The sequence below is a fragment of the Nanorana parkeri genome, unplaced genomic scaffold (genome assembly GCF_000935625.1).
Source record: "Nanorana parkeri isolate BGI_ZX_2015 unplaced genomic scaffold, ASM93562v1 scaffold1439, whole genome shotgun sequence".
NCBI lineage: Eukaryota > Metazoa > Chordata > Amphibia > Anura > Dicroglossidae > Nanorana > Nanorana parkeri.
In genome coordinates, this window is record NW_017307707.1 from 348,720 (window position 1) to 367,399 (window position 18,680).

At 40.8% G+C, this 18,680-nt stretch overlaps 1 protein-coding gene across 1 annotated transcript in view; it reads left to right on the forward strand.

The window, feature by feature from the left end:
• Positions 1-18,680, forward strand: part of IKBKAP (inhibitor of kappa light polypeptide gene enhancer in B-cells, kinase complex-associated protein) — a 66,542-nt gene that overhangs the window by 16,589 nt on the left and 31,273 nt on the right. The window contains exons 10-16 of the mRNA XM_018569988.1: positions 389-479; positions 6,193-6,423; positions 9,275-9,445; positions 9,668-9,761; positions 10,716-10,877; positions 14,071-14,177; positions 18,405-18,508. Coding sequence (XP_018425490.1) covers positions 389-479; positions 6,193-6,423; positions 9,275-9,445; positions 9,668-9,761; positions 10,716-10,877; positions 14,071-14,177; positions 18,405-18,508 — 960 coding nt within the window. The remainder of the gene's footprint in view (positions 1-388; positions 480-6,192; positions 6,424-9,274; positions 9,446-9,667; positions 9,762-10,715; positions 10,878-14,070; positions 14,178-18,404; positions 18,509-18,680) is intronic.

Consider the following 18,680-nt stretch of genomic DNA (forward strand, 5'->3'; position numbering starts at 1 on the left):
GCGTCGCGTCACTGCTGCTCCGGTGGGCGGCGCTCCGAGCGGGGTCATCTGGCTGTCTCCGGCCACCTAAGTTAGGACCCGGAGACTGCCAGATGACCCCGCTCGGAGCGCCGCCCACCGGAGCAGCAGTGACGCGACGTTCTGCGAGGTAAGTAAGATGCCTTGCGGAGTGCTTTAAATCACTTTCTTCTCTCCATTTTATCAAGCTCTCCTTTTATGTTTTAAGCATCTATTAACTAATGGTATATTTGGAGTCATCTGATTTACTTATTTAGAATAAACTGCATTGTTTGAAAATATGTATTGCTTGGTTTCGTTGTTAAATACTGCATTTATACACACAAAAAGGCTGCTATTGTGCCCCTTACACTAGATTTGTCTTTAATAGGTGATAGAACTTATATGGAATTCAGACTCAACAATTTTAGCAGTCTGGCTTCAAGACATCGAAAAGGATGGAACAAAACCTCATACTTATGGTAAATGCAATGATGCAAACACTTCATGTAACATCAGAGGGCAGTAATACAAACATTTATTTATTTATTTTAAAGCAACTACTTCTCTATAGCCAGCTTTTTGGGGAAGAAAAGCTTTGTTTAGTCGTTATTACAAATGTATTGCACTTCGTAAACAATATGTATATATGGAGGATTCATATAGACAATTTACTGAGTACAATTTATTTGTAATAATGGCAAAACATAACTTTTTATTTTATTTAAATAGCTGGTTATGGTGAGGAGGGATGGGTACATCATCAGCAGCAAGGAAAAATAATGCAGTGAGATGGGAGGGGTTTAACTTTTGACTTTATCCAAAGTCAAAAGGTATATTGGATTTGTGGGGCACCTTATAAAGCATGCAAGCATCAAAGGGAGAAAAATGCATATTCAAAGTGAACATGAGAGAAGAGTCTGAATTCCTATAGTAAATTAAATCTAGTTTAATTTAGGGTTTATAAATCATGAGTACACGTTGTGTGAGTAGCTGGTGAAACAGTGCTAGTTTAAAGTTTCAGATTAGGATCTGTAAGGTTCTTTGACTGTGAAGAATTCCAACTACAACATCATTTGTTGGACATCAGCTCGTTTAAACTGATTTTTCTCTCAAGTCATATACTGTTAGGTTATTCCACTGCCTACAGAAGGATTGAACACTGGCAAACAAAAACAATCTGTATGCTAGCCCAGAATAATACCTTCTGTCTCAAGCATGACCTCAGTTTTTAGCTAGTGTTCTAGATGAATGGACATCTTTTCTACAGCTCTGCTGGGGAAAATCTAAACCTTTCTTGCTTGCACTTTTTACTTTTCAATTGTTTCTTAAATGAAGATGGTTCACTACATTGCTGCTTGAGCTGTTCTCTACTAGGGCAGCTGTCCGGATTAGCCTTTTCTCCGCTTGACTTTAGAGTGCTGTACCTGGACCCCACAGGACATTGCAGGGGAACCTAGTATGTAACCCTTGGGCACTCGGTTTAGCTTGTGGTGGTTTCCAGACATCGCATACTCGTAATTGCTTTGGGTCGCTTTCTAGGTCTAGAGCCAAGGCATTGCCTCAGTGCTTGCCCTATCTCTGAAGACTCACCTTGTGAGTAGGCTGTTCATGCTGAGAACTGGGGGCTACCTCATCATTGGGACTGCTGAGTATCTTTTAAAATTTACCCTTTCTGTTTTACCACAGAAGGGGTTAACATTGAGCACTGACATCATTCGCTGGGTTTTCTCACCATTGAGCATTGAAGAGGCATCGACCCACCGCTATTCCTACTTCACAGAAGGTCATGTGGAACTCTGATCTCTGGTCCATTCCTATTGCCTGTCTACAGTGATTTTAGTCGACTCCAGCGATCTTACCCTCGCCTGCTACCAGCTGCCTGGGTTTTATGAGTTCCCAAGGCCTTGCCTCTTATCCTGAGCTTAGTTGCAACACTGCCACATCGTTATAACATGTATGTATCTAGACACAGAGAGCACCGTACCACTGTAACGGGTGACCCTAGCTCAAAATCTGCTATGGGTTCTAGGGACATTTGCTCTATGCCCCCTTAAGGCACTGACATCTTTAATCTGGAATCTTGATTCCCTATATTGATAGCCTGCCTCATTTGGAGTCTTCCTTGGCTCTGCCAGTTGATGCAGTGCTCTCTGTATTATTGTCAGGAGCTTCTACCGTAGTCGCACAAGACTTTGTGGCCAAATTCACCAAGTTCCTCTCTGGTGCTGACCGCAGTGGCACTAAACATACGCCTGTGCCTCCTGCAGTGTCAATTTCTGATTAACTGTCTTTGGCTCAGATTCAGCTTCCCCTCATTCTGTCTCTTGCTTTTGAGGAATTGCAGTCTTTTTTTCATTAACAAGACCATTTCAGTCCTTGTTGATATGTACTACTCTGCATCTGGAGGATTATCCTGCTGTCTCCAACTTACAATCTTTCAGAGCTCTTACAAAGACCTTCCCATTACACCCACTCTTCGAGGTATTTTTCTATGAATATTGGAAGCACCCCAAGGGGTCCTAGACTTCCCAGCGTGCTTGCTGGATCTGTTCACTTTGAAAAATAATTTTGTAGCACAATGGTCTGTAGCCATTGTGCATCTGCCAGTGGCCCAACTTAACCGGTAAACTACTGGCCCTGGCCTTCACCCTCTTCTGGCTGTAACCTTATTCTTTCAAACTATGGCAGAATGGATCAAATCCCTCAAAAGAGATCTCTTTACTGCGGCAGTGGACCTTTTCCCGAGAGTGTGAATGGAACAAATGTCTGGAGCCCTACGCTTCAGCTGTGATGGCTAGCTGGAAGCATTTGGGCTTGTGTCTCATATGAGTTTGACGTCCATACAAATGCACAAAACACTCTTGTTAAGGTGCTGGAAGGTAGATGTATTCAAATAATGCCTGACTTGCTTGATCTTCAAGGAATGATAACTCTTTGGACCTACCCTTGACATTAATATTAAGGATATGACTGCAGGTTAAAGTATTCTCCTTCCTTCATGTAAGAAGTCTAAGGAAAGGTTGACTGGGTCTCATCTCTCTCCCTCACCCACTCCTGGGGTTGGCAGGGCTATGCCCTCTAACCTGGTTCTCCAGCCCTTTGCAAGGTTGGAATCCAGAAACCCGCTAAGCCCTCAGAAAACCTTTCAGCATAAAGGTGTGCCGCAGCTTTTCCAAGTAGGTAGGATGATTGGTAACCCTTGCCGGCAATTTGGTAGTTTGCCCTTTAAGCACTTAGGTGCAGAGAATTTAGGTTTACAAACTAACCCCTTGTATGGTTATTGTGCATCACTAAATGCCTTACATGTCCCAAGTGAAAACAATCCATTCACCATCCCTCTCCCTCCCCAGAGGGAACCTCTGACCTGCATGGTCAGCTTGACTAGCTCTGGGGCTCTGACTTAAGTGTCACCCCCTGTATACCTAGTGTGTTCCAGGTGGTGGTCTCCAATGTCTACCCTAGTGTCATCCCCATTTGGAGGACAGTTTTCCCAGCTTGTTTCTTCTGATGGAGTGGTGCATGAGAGCAGTGCATGATATGCATTCCTTGGGAATGCATATCATGGATAGTCCCATGATACCCTGGGTTTATCTGTCAGGCTAGCTTCCTACTGCAAGGTTTCTCAGACAGTAACAAATAATGCCTTAATGACTCCCATCAGATCTGTTTACCCAGGGTTAGGGCCCATTTCCTTGGCTGTTTCACAGCCCTTTTGGCACTCTTTCCTGTTTTGGTTTTACCCAGTCAAATATTCTTTGCTGTAATGATAGAAGTCCTGTCAGTGGTTTCACAGATTCTGTTGCTTGATTGTTTCTGGGCAGTCAAGAATGTTTCTAGTCCTGTGGCTCTGCAAGTTTTCAGGATAGGTAGTTTCAGCCCCAGTGACTCCTTGGTTGAACTTGGTTCTCAGTTCTGTCAGATCTGTTTAACTTCTTGCTTATACGGGGAGGAGATTTGCCAGCAATCCACTGCCTTCTCCCTGTATAGGAAGCCGCATGTACTTGATCTATTTGGTATTGCTGACTCCAGGGAATTGAGCCTTGGTTCTCTAAGGGGGTGCAGGGACCACCATTCCATGTCTTGAAGTTACTTCTGAGCTAAGTTAGTCTCAGGATTCTACCTGGGTAGTCCACTCCCTGGTTAGGTGGAGATGCCTGGACTGGTCAGATCATGCCCCCCCCTTCTTACTTGGACCTGGTGGATCAGGGGAGCTGAGGTTTAGAGACTTTTCTAGCCTAGTGAGCCTCTGACCTTCCTTACCAGAACATTTTTTTTTTTTTTGTCTGATCCCTCTCCTTGATGAGTTCCTTCTCTGTGCTGTTCACACCTAAAAGTGAATCCTTCGCAGTTGGGTATTGTGTTTTGTTTTTTTTTCATCTGTCTTCTGGTTGGATCAAGTGGAACATTTCCACATTATGGTCTATGATTCGGGACACCCCCCCATGTTGTACCTCTGCACCATTGTGAGTATTTTTTTTCTTCTGGCACCAGACTTAGTTTCGATGCTGGCTTGCAACCTGGGCTTGCCCCATTCTACCAGGTGCTGGATTTGGCCTCATCTGATATCAGTTTCAGACTTTACTCCTTCAGGCAACTTTTAAACTGCACACAGTCCCCAGTCTTGTTTCTGTTGGGCCTGTTCGTGGTTATTTGCTGTTGCATACCTCTCAGTTGTGATGCTTTTGAACATTCCTACTGTACATCACTTCTTGTGTCCTTAAATGGACCAGAAAGAAAATGTAACTTCTTTTTTTTTTTTTTTTTGTGCTCACCGTAAAAATCATTTTCTTGGCGTCACACTCTCTATGATCATGATCTAGTACTGCTTGCTACGCACTGAGGCATACTAGCAATTTTGAGGGGGTTATCCTGGGCTGGCCTCCAGAATTTTCAATGCCCACTGACCAATTCTATAGATAATACGAAATCACCTGCACTCCATGCAGCGTACAGACCTTGAGTAAGAGGTTGGTGCTTGATGTGATGTGATAACACGGATGGCGCCATGTCAGATACAGTCCATAATAGATGTCACTATCACTCGATGATATGTGCAAGAATTAAAGCACTTTTTTTTCAATTGTCACATGCGTCTAGTGTCACGCATGTGACAATTGAATAAAAAGTGCTTTACTTCTTGCACATATCATGGAGTGCTTGTGACTTCTATTATGGACAATCCTCCTATAGGTTGCAGTATAACTCGACAGTATGCGACATCCTTTCTTTACAATACATGTTTTACAAGTGAACGTTGACAAAGATGACAATTCCCCCAAATGCTTTGGGCCTAAAGGGAGTGCACAGCAGTACATGTCTCTGATTAAAACCTTAGATGGAGCTGTTTAGAGGGATGCAAGAGAAGATTGAGCAGCCATTGCATTGACTCATTCACTTGTAAGTGTCAATTTGAGCTTAATCTACTGAACTCTTAAATAGCCTTTATTTAGCAGAAGCAAGAAGAAAATTTGAAAATGAGCCCAAAGCTCTGAATGCTGGCAGAGTTGGGATGCATATTCTGAATATGCAGGATGTCGTATTTATGTAATTCAAAAACATTTTTATATTTGTGCTGCAAAAGTTTTCAGTGTTTGTAAATCTGGCACTTTGTTTAAAATAGTTCTTAAATATTTAGAGCCAGTGCAATTCAAAATTGGGAGTTTCAGAACTCCAGGAAAACTTTTACAGGGTTATTCACAAAAGGGTGAAGAGTTTGGAGAAGAAAGGAGAAGTGAACAATCTAGACAACATAGCTGATGTGAAAATATTCTCCAATTCAGCTCACTTTCCAGTTCAGCTATTTTGTCCTAGATTGTTCACTTCTCCTGCCTTCTCCAAACTCTTCACCCTTTTGTGAATAACCCTGTTAGTATTTCTGCTGTGTAAGTAAAGGTACCTATGGTGAGGTGTAGTCCACATCCAGGATCACTGCTTTTTTTTCCTTTAAAATGTATACGTTTTCATGCTCTCACTGTGCTTCTGGCCTGCTGCGGCTCTCAGACATGAGAGAACCAGTGTTGTTTACCCGCCTCCCCGTTTCCCCCTGGCCATTCACAGAAGGCCTAGTTTTCTGTGAACCTCCATTGAATTTTAATGCTTGTATATATTTCTACAAGACCTGCATTTTAATTCTATTTGTTTTTTGAAGGCAGTAACCTAGAAATGACTGAATATTTTTCCTTTCTTTTGTAGTTCAGCTGTGGGTTGTTGGAAATTATCATTGGTACCTCAAGCAATACTTAAATTTTGGGAATAATGATGACAGTAAAATTGTGTCTGTGGCTTGGGATCCTGAGATCTCATACAGACTACATGTGGTATGTGCGGGATGGCAGTACTTCCAGTATGACTGGTGTTGGAGCACAGACCGAAGCAGTGGGCAGAACCCAGGTATTCAGGCTGATGTGGCTGTTATTGATGGCGGTAAGATTGATTCAATTTTTATTAATGATCTTTTAATAACCTTATACTTTGTTTTATAAATACAGTAATAAAGGTTGTAGTGGATAAATATTTAGGTTTTAATTTCTGGATGTGTACATAATAAATTAGAAGTCATGGTTAAATCACATTCCTGGTAGGATAATGTCACGAGGTTTGTCTTATGTGCTTTGTTTACTTTTCGGAGACACAATCACAGGTTGGAAATTGGGCCATGAAAATTTCCACTCCGACACAAGCTTAACAATGTATGTTTAGTGTTAAGCATGGTTCTTTTGTCAGACCTGTACTCATGGAAAAGCAGGGCTGGAATGGTATACACACCAGTCGGGCGGTGAGTCTTTAGGAAACCCGCCATAAGAGAAAAACAAACCGGAGTGCTAGATTTAGAGAGAAAAGATTGTGCCGGATCATTATAACCACAGTCTTGTTCGGGAATCTCTGGACCATTGGGTGGTCGGATACGGACTCCTGTGGATATCCATGAGGAACCCTCTATTGAACGAATAAACTTTCCACTCAGACATTACGGAAATAAGGAAAGTAATTACTATTTTTTGCAAACCGCAATTTCTCTGAAATGACTGCTTGGGATATTTGAATTTGAGCCTATTAACCCCGTAGTTCCAGTTTTGAGAAGAACTGGAGCACACTGGGCTGCACTTTATTTTGTATTTGTATTTTTCGTTTTTTATAACGTATCACTTGTTGTTTAACTATTCACTGGATTTTATATATAGGTGCTTTTATTGATTGTTTATTCACATATTATTGCTTCATGACTATGCTTATACGGATGCTTTCAATATAACTGATTTGTTTAGCCAGCTAAAGCTCACCACACACATACAATACACTCAAGTACCACCGGGTTGTGTTTTGCAGCTTCAACCACTAATTCACTATCACTAGTGGAGACATCTACTTTATATTTAACATTTTTTATTATATTTTGTTATCTGAAGGTGATCTCCCCCTTTGGTTTTGAGAGATCACTTTCACACCCATTCACAACTAGACCGAGCGCAACTTATCTGCCACACATTAGAATTGCAACTGTGATGACTTGGAACACTGAGGCTATAAGTGTACTTCAATGCCTTCTCCTCCAGAATCTTTATCTGATATTCCTGCAGCTGTAGTGGCCTCTGAGCCTTCTGCTGTGACTGCACCTTTGAATGAAGAAAGTTATAAATTTATTTTGGATCGTTTTGTTACTAAGGAGCCACAATCTGCTGATATAGCTTCCAAACTTGTCAAATCCTGTTTTGCTGGCAGGTCCAGTTATGCAACCTGCCATAGCCATGATTCTATTTCACAAACCTTAGGGGAATGGACTAAGAATTGTCGAAGGATCCAGCTACTGTCCTTTCTGATCATTAGCCGTAAAGACCTTTAGTGCTTATGCCTACACCCCTACACCTTTTGCGTAGAGGGTTGGTAGATATTGTCCGCCTAATTTCCCAAATAAGTCTCGTTGCCTCTTTTTATGGTGAATGTCTCTTTGTTGTATCATTAGACAACTTACAAAAAAACCTGTTTTTGGTGGTACGAGTACTCATTTGCCCTGGCAGAAAACTAGTTATCATTATGGGGAGGCTGCTCCTGTCTGAAGCCAAGAAGAGTTCCTTTTTTTTAAATCTCAGGCTTCAACCTCCAACTTTCCTCTGGTCACACATTTTCTAAGTGTCACCTGGTGGATTTTCAGGCCTCATTTGATGCCAGCTTTGAGCATAAGATTCTTCAGGCAGCTCTTGGAGCTGCAGGCTGCCCCCAGTTTTCTGTTGGACCTGTTGGTGCTTCGTTACTGTTGCCCATCCCTCAATTGGACTGCTTTTGGACATTTTTTTTGTGTCCCTTTTTTATAGCATTTTCCACGTTTCACAAAAAAATAATAAATTCACCCATATTGCAAAAAGAAAAAATGTATGTATGTATTCATCCTCCTGCAGTCTATTCCTTTAGCCCCAGGTGCATACTGATGTATGGTTATGGAGCAGAAGGAAGTTATCAATGTGCACTGATGTCCCTGGACTTGTAGTCACAAGTGCAGGGACATCTGTGCACTTGTATTTCATTGGCAACTAGGGGTCCCTCTGCTGCAGTGGGGGTGAAGGGACTTGTAGTTTTTTATCTTCACAGATCATGTGAATGGATCTGTAAATAAATGATGCAGCTGTGCGGGCAGAGCCAAACATAGCAGCACTGAGATAAAAAAAATATGCAAAAGCCTGCAGGGAGAATCCCTTCTGGTAATTTGGAGGGCTACAGAATGGCACCATGTTCACCCTAAATATGGGTATAACATGGAAAATTGTACATGGCCTTTATTGAATAAGAAAAATGCAAAAAGCATTTCTCTACTTGCAGTAAAATCCATTTCTTAGAGTTCATTAAGAGACACAGGTACCACTCCTCTGTGTTTGTGATCTACTCCTGTTTCTACAAAACTGAAGCATGCTGGGAGTGGGAGGGGTTATACCTGGCTTGCCGGTAGCTTTTTTTTTTTTTCCCCAGTGTCCAATGCCTCCTGTAGGCAGCAGTACAACCCTATTGTTTCAGAATAACTGAATAATGTGACTTGCCCCTGTCCTGTGTCACTTATTGAACTCCAGGAAATTGATTTTATATTCTAAAAATCATGTTTTATTGTGCAAGGTATAAAAATATGCTTAAACACTTGGGAATATTTATCAACTTTGCACATAGCAAGATTAAAGCAATAAGACATATTTATTATAAACTTGCTCCTTGTTTTTTTGTATGTATTTTGCATTCGGAAGGCTTAATTGTTATGTAGCAATAAATCTATAACATTCTGATTATTTTACAGATAAAGTCCTGGTGACCTCTTTTTCCCAGGCTCTGGTCCCTCCTCCAATGTACACATTTCACATGCAGTTCCCTTGTGCACTGAATGAGGTTGCCTTTCACACGGATCCTAAGAAGAGTAGTGATCTGGCGGTCCTTGCTAACAGCGATACAGTTTATGTCTTCAGATATGGTGGGTTGGTAATGCTAACTATATTCATGCAGTAACAAAACATTCCTTAACACAGACTTTCACTGCATTTGTCATAACCTTCCTTCCACTTCTCTTTTACACAATTGCAAAGAATTCTCTTGTTTTGTGTAGTGTATATTGGGAATTACCCAATGTGCAGAGAATGGTGAAATATCTGGTCAAAGTTAAAGAATTATCACTTTTTTTTAATTTTATTTATAGGAATTGATGCTGCTAAGGAATCAGATGTAAAAATAGTTGGAGGGAATGGATTCAAAGGGTCTGCAAAAACTCCCATCCTAGAAAACAAGTTCAAGTAAGTTTTTGGTGACTACATGCTGAATTCTGTTTCCAGTCAACAGCGTGCATTATTGTGATGAAAAAAAACAAAACTATATATAAATATATCACTTCTCCAGGAGCCTTCACATCTTCGTTCTAAAGTTGCAACTGCAGTGCAATGTCATGTTTTCTTTCTGTTATAAAAATATATTGCATACAAAATGTATTTTTGTGTACAGCTGTTTCCGTAGTTATATTCCTACACTTGTTACCTACAAAGATTGCTCTGCTGGGGGAATTGTATAATTTATACTTTACAAATTGGCAAGCTTTATGTTAAAGCAGAAATAAAATAAGGGAGAAAAAAAGCATCTCTTAGTATCCAGAGCATATTAGCACATTATGGCAGACTTACCTGCCAAAACAGTTCCCTCCAGCACTACTTGTCTGCACTTCCATCTTAGTCCTGCTCTTCCTCTGATCTCTAATTCTTTTGGCCCCTTGATTAGCCGAGCCATGTGCATGTGTACAGTATTTGTGTACTTCATCTCAGGATGCCGAGTCTGCGCAGAGCACACTAATGTTGCCTCTGACAGGTTCTAATATTTCCCTATCCCCCAAAAAATGTACACTGTCCCTAACTTTTTTTATTTTTTGTATGCCTTGGGATCCACAGGTAGGGGTTCATAAATCCTACTAGTAATCAATAACGATATAGATGCTGTGTTATATTTTGTTTACATTTAAAAGGTTTATGGTCTGAATGACATGAGTTTCTTGTTATAAGTTGTTTTTTAATATAATGGTTTTAAAAAGTTTAACAAAATATAACTTTGGAAAAATACTTTGTGTGTAATGTATACAGCCTTAAAGTTGCAACTGCAAGACAATTGGGGTGTAAGATAACCTAAGTAAGGGTAAACAAATAGAAATATAAGTGGGTTTGTTTACCATAAAACTGAATTTAACAGAATTTTAATGTGTTCAGGTTACATGTCCCATCAGAAAATATGCAGCCTCTTTATTTTCACCATCTGACTTGGGTGCAGGACAACACTTTCTTGCTTATCAGCCAAGGAAAGAGCCCCTCTCAATCAACAGTTTACCACATTACTATACCATTGGAGAATGGACAAATAATTAATCCCAGGTATGTAGTATGTCTTTCTTTTTTGTTTCCACTTTTTGCTTTCAAGGTTTGGTATTGATAACATTGATAACATTGATAACAATACTGCCTCTTCCATTGTCACCATGCGTTGCTGAATGAGTATTGTTTACCTTGACATGACAAATACTGGAGACAAACCCCTCTGACAGACGAGCAACTATTTAACTTTAAATTTGACAGTGAGTAATATAGGCCACCCCAGAGCCTCAAGGTTGACTGAGGGCCCATTTACACTTTGCTTTTCTTGAGTGTTGTGTTTGCGCTTTAATCCTGCATGGTGTCATGTTTTAATGTGTTGCATTAAGGAAGCCTGTTCATTTTGGATAGGCTGCCAACGAGGACATGTCCTGCCTTTTGTGTGGGTGAGGTTGCAGCTCGGTTCTGCCCACTGGGTCTGCACTGCCACTGGGGTGCACATCAGACACAGAGTGATGCCAGGCAACAGAAGAACCTCCACCACACAAGCAGTACAGCCAGAGACACACTGTGAACCACCTTGGAGAACTTTTTCTACAAACGGAGAACGAACACACAAGCTGCATCCAAGATGCTGCAGCACATCCCTGCAGAGCCTTCATAGTACACACACCCTTCACTGTTGCAGACCCTCTGAAGCAGGTAGAACATGTAATAAACCCATATTTTATTCACAGTAGAAAATGTTTAAACTGAGAAAATGTACCATTTTAAGAAAAAAAAAAGGTAGTTTTGAAATTGATGGCAGAAACATGTCTCAAAAAAAAGTTAGGACAGGGCAACAGAAAGCTGGCACAGCAATTGCTAGTAACAAGGAAGAGCTGGAAGAACACTTTGCAACAGGTCGGTAAAATGATTGGGTATAAAAAAAGAGCATCTTGGAGAGTCCGTGAAGTAAAGATGGAGTAAAGAGGTTGAGCAATCTATGAAAAACTGCGTCTAAAAATTGTGGAACAATTTCAGAATAATGTTCCTCAACGTAAAATTTCAGAGACTTTAACTATATGATCTACAGTACGTAATATCAAAAGATTCCGAGAATCTGGAGAAAACACAACGGGCAAGGCCTTAACACAATATTGGATGCCCGTGATCTTCGGGCCCTCATATGGCAATTAAAAACAGTCATGATTCTGTGATGGACATCACTGCATAGGCTCAGAAATGCTTCCAAAAATCACTGTCTGTGAACACAGTTTGCCGTGCTATCCAAAAATGGCAAGTAAAGCTCTATCATGCAAAGAAGAAGCCATATCTAAACAAGATCCAGAAACGCCGCCATCGTCTCTGGGCCAAAGCTCATTTTAAAATGGTCTGTCGTAAAGGGAGAAACTGTTCTGTGCTCAGACGAGTAAAGGGAGAAACTGTTCTGTGCTCAGACGAGTCAAAATTTGACATTCTTTTTGGCAACCATGGGTGCTGTGTCCTCTGGACTAAAGAGGAGAGGAACCTTCCGGCTTTTTTCAGCGCCCAGTTCAAAAGCCTGCACCTCTGATGGTATTGGGGTGTACTTTTTTCAGGGAAGGCCTTGTCTATCTCAGCAGGACAATGCTAAACTGCATACTGCATCTATGACAACAGCATGGCTTCATAGTAGAAGAGTCCGAGTGCCTAACTGGTCTGCCTGCAGTCCAGACCTTTCACTAATTAAAAATATTTGATGCATCTTGAAACGAAAGCTATGATAAAGGAAGATCCAGGACTGTTGAGCAGTTAGAATCTCATATCTGGCAAGAATGGGACAACATTCCTCTCCCAAAGCTCCAGCAACTGGTCTCCTCAGTTCCCAGACATTTACAGAGTGTTGCTAAAAGAGGGGATGCTACACTGGTAAACATGGCCCTGTCCCAACTTTTTTGAGATGTGTTGCTGCCATCAATTTCAAAATTACCTTATTTTTTTCTTTCTCAGTTTAATAATTGGATATATTTTATATTTTCTATTGTGAATACAATATGGGTTTATGAGATATGCAAATCATTGCATTCTGTTTTTATGTAGATTTTACTAAATGTCCCAACTTCTTTGGAATTGGGGTTGTACCCCTCCCAGCACCCATTCCCTTTTCCGAGGACAGGACTAATTGAAACATTAGGGCCACATTAAGGCTGTCCCCACAAAAGACTTGGAACAGCTGTTTAAAAAGATATAAACATTGTTTAAATAAAAATTAAGGCCCTGAAACCTGACCATTGACAATCGACTTGGTCATAAAACAGAAACTTTGGAAAACAAACAGGAAGATATTCTGAATTCACTGGAATGATTGAATAGGCTGCCAATACACGAGCGTACAAATAAAAACTCCATGCAGCATTTAGGGCTTGTTAACACTATGTCTGGACTAGATCCAGACCAGAACAGTTTTCCTCCGCACCTGAAATGCATCCCAATGTGTTCCTATGCTATTTCTGGGCTCTGTTCACAGCAGTGAAGTCTGTTCCGGTGTGTGGGGGAAAATGCTGCATGCACTATTTTCTCTGCTTTGGACTGCACCAGAAAGCACATTTTTAGCTATAAAAAAAACCAACGCATCATAAACGCGCTGAATTTTGTTTGCAGGTCTGCTCCCGACATTGTGTGAACAAGCCCTTATTATAACCTTTTCTAGTATTTATTAAGTCCCTGGCATTTACTGGATTCATAGAGCATCATGGGTTTTCTAACAAGAGAGCATAGCATAAGCTGTTTCCTTTTAGACTCTCCCTCCCTCATGAAAACATAATAGTGAGCAGTCTGTACTCTGCACAATGTAGGGTGAATCACTCCTATGACTCCTTTAGATCGGTGTCTAAATTCTAGCTTGAGCTGTAACTATAGTGGCTTTATAGTGCTATGATGGATGGCATAATTGTGTAACTGTCGCTACTTTCATCAGACATTCCAGTGACATGCCCCAGCTACTTGAGTGTGGTAGCTTTGTAATCGCCTACAAAATGTAAGGTTTCTATTGAGTGTGTTCTGTCAAAACCAGTTGTTTTAGCGATTTCAAAAATGGGGTATTAAAGTATCACCAGATTATTTTTGCTGACCCCTGTAAGGTCACCTTTATTCTTCCCTTTTTCCCCCCCCATGAATATGTAATTCAATGTTTAATGATTGGCAGTATATACACAGTTAGACATTCTTTATTTCTTGAAATAATATTTTGGTGACTGTGCCAAAAATAATTTTATAATTTTGTTCCTGCATACAGGCAAGGTGGGATAGTTGATGGACGCGTTATCACTGTATGCTATAGTACAAAAACGAAAACATGTGCTTTACAAACTGCAGATGGGCAAGTCTGGAAGTACTGTTGGGGTAAGTATATTTAACTGTCATGGAATGTCAAAGTGTTTATTTTCTAGGTATTTATTTAGTACTGGTGGGTCACAGATAATACATTTATTCAATAGTCCAATATTCATACTGCTTTGGGTAGAAATCAGCTTCTGTCTAAAATGATCAGTTGGCATCCTTGCTGAATAGCTATGATAACAATCCATATAGATCGTTATTTTTGTTCTAGACTTTTGTAAACTGAGCTTCAATTAGACTTTTCATTTAGATAGGAGGGTAAAAGTATATCAACCACCAAAGTATTTCAAATATGTTTTTTAAAAATATTATTTATTTTAATCTGATGACATTCACTTCGAACAGGTGGTTGCAAGCAAAGAAATTAAAGCTGTTTATCCAGACAACCTTTAGGGGCAATTACAGCAATTTTCCTAAAGGAGAAAATCACTCAGCCTCCTAGTTCTAGCCGACCTGTGACAATGAAACTGTCACAGGTCGGCTCTATAGATCGGGAAGTGAGCAAACGCATACCGTAGCTCGCTCACTTCTCGATCCTATCCCTGCAGAGAGCCGTGACTGTCACCCACGGCTCCCTGCAGGGATTTCTCCCCCCCGTCCGATCCTCCAGCGCTGAATGGCGGAACGGACGGGGAGGGGGCGGGTACAGGTGGCTCTGCCTCTAGATAGGCAGAGCCAGTGTCAATCCCGCAGCTGGGTGGATCTCGACAGTAATGACGGGATCGTCCCGGCTGCGGCATCTCAGTATACCGCGAGCTGTATCTTGCGGTATACTGAGCTTTGGGTGACGCTAGTTTGTGTCCTCCCGTTACCCTTATGTACCCTTAGAACTGACCCCATAGTTCTCCTTTAAGGAAACTGCTCTAGCTGTCTCAGAAGGGTGCCCTCTCCAAACTGCATGGTCCTGCTCTTTCCATAGATGTTTGATAGGATTGAGATCAGGGCTCATAGAAGGCCACTTCAGAATAGTCCAATGTTTTGTTCTTTAGGTGCTTTTAGCTGTGTGTTTTGGGTCATTATCGTGTTGGAGCACCCATGATCTCTGACTGAGATAGAGCTTTCAGACATTGGGCAGTATGTTCCGCCCCAGAATACCTTAATAGTCTGGAGATTTCACCCTGTGCCACTTGCAGCAAGGCAGCCCCAAAATACAATAGAGCCTCCTCTGTGTTTCACAGCACGTATGACCTTGGAGCTTTTGCTCTGTTTTTCTTGGCTCTTTTGTCTACCATTTCACACTATCCTTCTGTTCAATCTGAGCTCAATTTTCATCTTGCAGCCATGTCCAGGGAGGTTGCCTATACTCCTATGGATCTAATATTTGCAACATTAAGCTGCTTTGAGATGATCTTATAGCTTTTATCTTTGACATGCTAGATATTTATAATCTTTCTGAACTCCTCAGACAGCTTTCCTTTCCTTTTCCTTCTCTGGTCTATGCTCAGTGTGGTGCACATGGTGATACCAGTGTGACTGCTTTTCTCCAGTTAAATAAGTTGACTAATTACAAGTTTGAAGATGTGTGATACTATTCACAGATAAGTTAGGTTGAAATATCCCTATGATCCAATTTAAAAAAATCTTTTCTAAGGATATAAAATGGTAATGTCCAGGTCATTGTCCAGGCTTTTCCTTTCCTTTTACCCTTTGACATACCAAAGGCATGCAGGTATACATAAGGAGATTGCTTTTCATTTCATCAATTTTCAGGAGAAAAGAGGCATAGAAAGATAAGGGTACCAACAAATGTGTCTACATTTTTTTTAAAATTATTTTTAAAATGTGCTCTGCAATATAAATATTTTAACTGCAGGGCATTCCCCCATTTCCGAGCGGTATCGCAACTGATCTCAGCAGTAGTAGACTTGGGCTCTATATTGTGACATCTGCCTCAGAGCCGTGGCTAAGTCCTTGCTGTTTCCCAAATGAGAAACTAACTATACTGAGTCCTTGGGTAGCTCTGGACTCTTCTATGGAACAAGATATTATGTCCACCCTATTGCACCCTTTTTTATCTGGTTTCATCTATGGGGATTTTTTGCAGCCCTTTCTTCTGGTCAGTCCATTCATACATTTTCCCACTTTGTACGAGATAAGGATCATGCCCTCTGCAGTCTTTGTAAGACGTCCACTCTGTTTTGAGTTTTGCTCCTCCTAAGTATTTTTTTCTCCCTTCTCCTTATCTTTTGAGCTGGAGAGTATGGATTTTGGGCTAGTCATCTGATTAGTCATTTTGTTCCATATAGTCAAGGTTGCTATCGTTCGACTTGCCTTGGAGATGTTACTCTCTTAAGAACTCCCTTATTGGAAGCATCCTTGAGTTTAATTCCTTATAAAGCCTCCTTTTAGTAGCTGGCAAATTTCTTTTACACTGCACCTTTAAGCTGCTAGTTCTTCTCCTCTGAAAAGGTTTAAGATTTCCCTTTGCTACACTGGGTGAACTTCTTCCTCAGTTGGTCTCTCTTCTGTTTCACCTTTTGTGTCCATGCTTTTTCCATAGTTCCTAGGTAATATTTCTATTCTCTCCATTGATTCTCTATTCCTAGTCACGGAGGGGTTTTCTCATGTTTGTCCCACCTCCTCTCAAAGAAACATACTTCTGATCTTGTTGATTTTTCCCTTCCCTCCCCCTTTCAAGGGCTTCTGGGTAGTACTATTGAAAGTCTATCCTTCCTTGCTTAGCGTCCTTTTTGCCATTGTCTCACTCTCTCACTAAAATCGATGGTTAGGATTATCTTGTTGAACTTTAGCAACTCTCTACTTGAACTTCTAGACATCTCTGCTCTGTCCTAACTACCTTTCCTGCAGTCAAGGGCTAAGCATGCTAGACTTACGCCTCTTAGCTGTTGTCCAAATGATGTGTTGCTGTTTTCTCATTTCTTCTATTAACCATATTGCAATTTGGTCTGTTTCTCCCTCATTCCAGGTGTTATACTATTCTACCTATTGTTTGAGGCCCATAGTTCTTGGGTACAGTTTTTCCTCTTTGAGGTGTTGGCTGACTTGATCTGTAGCTCCAGGTTTCAGTTTTTGGTGCTCTCTCGTGGCTCTTCTCTTTTGATTGGCCCTCCTTGTCACCGATTTACTTCTGATCCATTGTTCCGTAATTAACGATAAAGAAAAATTGATTTTTGCACTTGTATTTTACAGTAAAATCTTTTTCTTGGAGTTCAATAAGAGACATAGGTCCCCACCCCTCTGTGTTTGTAATCTACCCCTGTATTGCTTTCTAGCAAACAAGCATAGTGGGAGGGGTTATAATTGATTGATTGATTGACTAATGGCTTTTGTTTGCCAGTGTTTAATTCCCCATAAAGGCAGCAGTATAACCGACTTAAATTACCGCTGTTCTGTGTGCCTTAATGGGTTTTACAGTAAGTAGACAAATCCTGTTTTTGTACTCACCATAAACCCCTTTTATTGACATTTAATGGAGGGACATAGGTCGTGCCCCTTTGTGGTTCTGGTCTTGCACTCAGCATTGCTTGTTACAAAACTGAGGCATGCTGGAAATGATTACAACAGGCTAGTCACTATTTGTTTGCTGGTGTCCAAATCCTTCTGTAAGCAGTAGTATAACCCAATTGTCTCTGAATCCTATGTCCCTTAATGAACTTCCAAGACAAGGATTTCATGATGAGTGCAAAAATCCAATTTTCATGTTGTTGGAACAAATTTATAAGGTTTTAAAACATGGCAAAAACACTAATAATGTTGGCACATCACCCTACGACCAAGCCAAACTTTTTAGTTTATTATATCCTGGAGCATTTTAACATTTCTATTTGTCTAGGTCATGGTATAGCTTTTAGTAGTCAGTCATGTTCAACTGGGCTTGTTCTGTAATGTTGAAAGATGTTTCTTAGCTTAATCAAGTCACTTCTTCAATTCTGAGTGTCAGGGACATAGCCCAACATTTATTTCCACACATGTAGCACAGTTGCCTTATTGCAATCATTATGAAATGTATCAAGGCAGATGTTGATTGTCCAAAAGTGAGGTACCTGTGAATTGGGGAGACAAAACAACCTCTTAACAGGATGTTAACTGCCGGCAGCCATCTTGGTCATGACGCCGGCAGAGAGAGGAGGGGACGTTCACCCGGCGGGATAAGGTATCTTTCTAAAATTACAAAGCAAGTCCAGTTATATATGAATAACTACTACTAGCCATTTTAATATTCAGCCCTATGTTTTTTTTTTCCATAAATTAATCGCCTGCTCTTTTCAGAGTCACCCACACCCGGTCCCGAGCCCTGGAAAGATGATATTGGTCGAGATGTAAAGTTTCAGCAGCCTTGTATTCAAACTGAAATAACCACTGTTGATGGGGAGGTACGACAACTCTTTGTGTAACCTTTGCTGCATAAAAAAAAAACATAAATTTAAAAAAATTATATTTTGGCTGGGTTTATTCTCCTCTGGCTATCCTCAATATGTATGGACCAGTCTTAGAAATGGGGATGCGGTGCGCATGTACAGTAGCCACAGGACCTGAATGGGACAA